Source organism: Panthera pardus, unplaced genomic scaffold (assembly GCF_024362965.1).
Source record: "Panthera pardus isolate Hobbes unplaced genomic scaffold, ASM2436296v1 HiC_scaffold_22, whole genome shotgun sequence".
NCBI lineage: Eukaryota > Metazoa > Chordata > Mammalia > Carnivora > Felidae > Panthera > Panthera pardus.
Window position 1 is genome coordinate 47,687,482 of NW_026526788.1, and position 4,295 is coordinate 47,691,776.

Sequence of the window (4,295 nt, forward strand, 5' to 3'; positions counted from 1 at the left end):
GGCCAATTTCCATATTTTGTGAAGAAGGTCACTTCAGTGTTTTTGGAAGTTGACCAGGTAGGGTGAAGGCAGCACCAGGCTTCTCCAGTGCAAATGATTCAGAGTCTGCTATGGTCCCTTTGTATTCCACTCCCAGTGCCACTTCTCTAAGCCATCATTCCCTTTCTTCTAATTCTATAACAGTCCCACTTTCCCACTCTGATCTCAGCTTTTCCAAACACTTTTTAATACAATGTATACAGCTAATCATCTGTGATTTTTCAGGGCTGTTTGCTACTTATTCATTGTCAATAAGATGAAATCTGCAATTTGTAATAGGACCATCAGGACAAATATGCTCTAGTCATAGTTTAGGGTGTGTTTCATAAAATGTACCTGAGATTACCTACCCTCAGGGTTTGGGATAATAAACAAAATAAAAATTGCCTTAATCTTTCTAGAGATGTTGCTTCTGAAGGATAATAGACACATTCTAGCTGGAAAATAGGTATAAAAACTACACAAAGTTTGAGGATTGAGGTAATGGAAATATTGGTTTTAAAATAAGTTATCAATCCGAAGATACCTTTTAGTTGACAACACAAGACAAATAGGAAAAATGTTTGATTTGTTTATTTTCATTAGTAGCATGAAGTAGATAAGCAAAACTCACATTCTGTGAACTTGAATCTTTGGAAGAGATTATAGAAATAAGAAATAAGTGCTCTCTTCCAGTGATACACAGAAGCATTCTGTGGCAATAGCTTTTGGATAGGAACCAATCATAAGTATGTATTATGCACCTGAGGGGTTGTAGCTAGAATAAATAATTTAGAAAAATAGGAGCATTGGTAAACCATGGGAAGCTGTGGTTATCTCCTCTCTATAGAGAATGGTCTAAACCTGAGAACAATTCCGTTTCTCTCCAGAATGGGATTGATGCATACATATGTAACTAAGCTAAGGACTGAGGACACCATTTTACACACCATTACACCTGATGCAAACCATATATATTTGAAGGTGAGGGATACTATGACAATTATTGCCTAGGGATAGGCATAGAGGTAATGCGGCCCCAAACCCTGGTACTATTAACTTGATTTCCTTCATAACCACAACGTAATATACAGCATTCTATCATTTTAATTATCTAGATGCCTTTTGGTAAATATTTATTAATTCTGCTCAGCCATGTTTATAGCTAGAGAGAAGTGAAATAAGTATACAAATTCCTGAATTTTGGAAATTTCAGGCACATGGATTATATCATAGGGAAGAATAAAAATTCAATAAGCGTTTTTGCAATTAATCAACTGTCATCAAAACGTGGAATATTTAGGGAGAAGACAAGTAAGCACATTAAGATAAAATGTGGCCTTGAAAAACAGATTTCCATTTTTCCAGGAATGTACAGAGGTCAAGTGGGTGTGCCAGAGACCCTATACTAGAAAGCTGTGGACTGCTACATTGGCCAGAATGAAGTCAAATGTTTTTCTGAAGCCTTCCATTCCAGGGCCATGTGATTTTATTTTCATCTTGATATTTTCAATCTGCACATTGTCTCCTTCAGAGCCTGCTGTACCTGCTTATTGCGCAGAGTGTAGATGACAGGGTTGAGTAGTGGCGTTACCACCGTGTTCACAAGGGCAGCCTCCCTGTTGGAGTTCAGCCTGTTCCTTTGCTTTGGTTTCACGTATATAAAGACACAGCTGCCATACATCAGAGAGAGGACAATGAGGTGAGAGGAGCAGGTGGAGAAAGCTTTCTGTCGGTCCTTGGCTGATGGGAGTCGCACAATTGTGACTACTATGTTGCTGTATGCAATGATGGTTATGATAAGCGATGTCAAAAGGATCAACAAAGCGATGACAAAGGCCAACATTTCAACAGACCTGGTATTAGAACAGGAGAGATGAATCAAAGGATCAAGGTCACAGAAGAAGTGGGGGATGACATGGGGGCCACAGAACGATAACTGGGAAACCATTACTAGTGGACCAGTGATGAGAATGAAGGCCAAAACACAGCAGGCAGTGACCAAGAGGAAGCAAGTCTTGAGGTTCATGATGGTTGGGTAATGCAGAGGCTTGCAAATGGCCATGTACCGATCCACAGACATCACTGCTATGAGGAGGAAACCTGCTGCTCCCAGATAGACAAACACAAAGGCTTGTATGAAACAGGCAAGAAAGGAAATGGTTTGCCGGCCTAAAAGAAAGATGACCAGCAACTTAGGAATAACGGCACTTATGAAACAACACTCAAAGAAGGAGAAAATGCTGAGGAAAAAGTACATAGGTGTCTGGAGCCGGGAGTCAGCACAGGTGATGGTGACTATGACAGCATTGCCTGTAATGGATGCCAGGTAGGCCAGCAGGTGCACCAGGAAGAGGACCTTTCCCAGGTGTTGGATGGCAGGAAACCCCTCCAAGGTGAATTCTTGGACAGTGGTCCCGTTCCCCATTTCCATGGGCATCTCTTTCCACAGCATCATCCCTGCTGGTCTTAACCTACAATAAAAACAACCATGAGCACAAAGGTTTGAGGGGATCATGATTAAGTTACTTGTCTATCCAAGAAAGTGGCTGGGCAGATAGCAAAGTGGTTTAGCTAGTTGGTTCTTAAAACATTTTTTTAATGTTTATTCAGTTTTCAGAGAGAGAGAGGGAAGGAGCGAAGGGCAGAGAGGGAAGGACACAGAGAATCCAAAGCAGGTTCTGCAATGTCAGCTCAAAGCGATGTGAAGCTGGAAAACAGACTGTGAGATCATGACATGAGCCGAAATTGGATGCTCAATTGACTGACCCACTGGCACTTAGCCAGCTGGTTCTTATAATCTAATTATAATGTTATGATCATTAAGATAATGCTTAAATAGAGCATCATCAGTAGACTTATTGGCACGTTTGTAGTTATCAAACATTTCATTGTGTTAATACTATCATCAATTTGTAAGTAAACATAACAGTTATTTAGTAATATTCCCTTTGAACATACCTTTTAATAATGCAGCACATTCTGTGGTCTGAGTTATCATCATCATCATCTGTTGAGGATCTATGCTTGTTCTATGCTGGTCTCTGAAATTCAGTATTTCTATGAGTCTTCACAATAACCATGAACCCCTTCTTCTATAGAAGCAGAAACTGAGGCTTAGCTCCAGAGAGCTTAAGTCACATAGCTGGGACCTTAGCCAGAATGCCTGAATCTGGAGTGCCTGCTATTTCCAAATGAGGTGACAAAATATTTTAAAACGGGAACAAATCTATTGTTGATCTCTCAACCTAAGTGCAAGATTAGCTTGATCTTACTTGTTTCTACCCTTAGTTATAATCCCTGTTGAGTTACTGGCCTGTGGAATGACACGGGGCTGAGAGAGCATCTACTTTAGCTCAAGCATTTTATAGAAGAGACTGGAGACCAGAGACATTGGGTGCTGCTCAACAACATGCCATAAACTGTAAATCCAGGATTTACCACCTGCCCCTTTGGTTCACGCTGGCCTGTGAGGGAGGGGGGCTGACAGTAGTTCACACAATTAACCCACTTAGGAAGATATGCTGGGAACCTGGAATGCATACATCCACTCTTCCATGAAGCTCAGTGAACATTCTTCTCTCTTCAGTCCTCTCAATCACTGACTTCTCTCACGATGGTGTTTGACTCTAGCATCTCAATATTAGGCTAAAAGCTGGCAGTGTGGAATGTGTCACTCTCATTACCCCACAGTGTGCCAGGCCCCCTGAAGGGCCTCTCGTGAAGCCAAACTGCTCATCCCCTAGTGGCACAGCCTGAGGGTGCACCTGCTTCTCTTCCAGTTGACCCCAGGAAGGTCACCAAGTCACTACGGTGCCTGAGGCCAGTCACACACGGGAGTTAACTCTTGGCAGGAGGGGCTTCTTCCTCTCGCAGCTATTGTCCTCTAAGAAATCAAGACCTTGCTGTGGGCTGAGGGGAAAGAGGAGAAGGAAACGCAATTGTCATAACCTGTTGACTCACAGTGAGGTGAATATACATCCAATGCTGCCGGTGTCTGGCTGACAAAGCCCTGCTTCCATAGCCCAGAATGTTTCATACCACAATAAGGCTACATGGCAGCCTTGACCACTGAAACCCCAGAAAGCAGCAGATGGACTAAAACAACCACATTTCACTGCCTGCAATTCTGGGCGAGAGCTGGACTCCCACACTATTTAGGGTCTGATGAAAGGTCTGGCTCTGCTCCCCAAGTGTGTGGAAGCCCACCTAACCTGCAACATTGCTGTCCACCTGCTATCCTAGTTGCTGGGAGCAGACGGCTGCTTATAGGCTTA

The 4,295-nt window shown here is 42.6% G+C and overlaps 1 protein-coding gene across 1 annotated transcript; it reads right to left on the reverse strand.

Moving 5' to 3' along the window:
- Positions 1-1,428: 1,428 nt before the first annotated feature.
- On the reverse strand, positions 1,429-2,493 carry LOC109264285 (olfactory receptor 6C74-like). Its single transcript, XM_019444219.2, has one exon. The coding sequence runs from the start codon at positions 2,474-2,476 to the stop codon at positions 1,514-1,516; it is 963 nt and encodes a 320-aa protein (XP_019299764.2). The 5' UTR covers positions 2,477-2,493; the 3' UTR covers positions 1,429-1,513.
- Between the last annotated feature and the right edge of the window lie 1,802 nt (positions 2,494-4,295).

Bases quoted from the DNA above. Each gene is read 5' to 3' on its own strand.
- LOC109264285 (XM_019444219.2), bottom strand. From the start codon at position 2,476: ATGATGCTGTGGAAAGAGATGCCCATGGAAATGGGGAACGGGACCACT.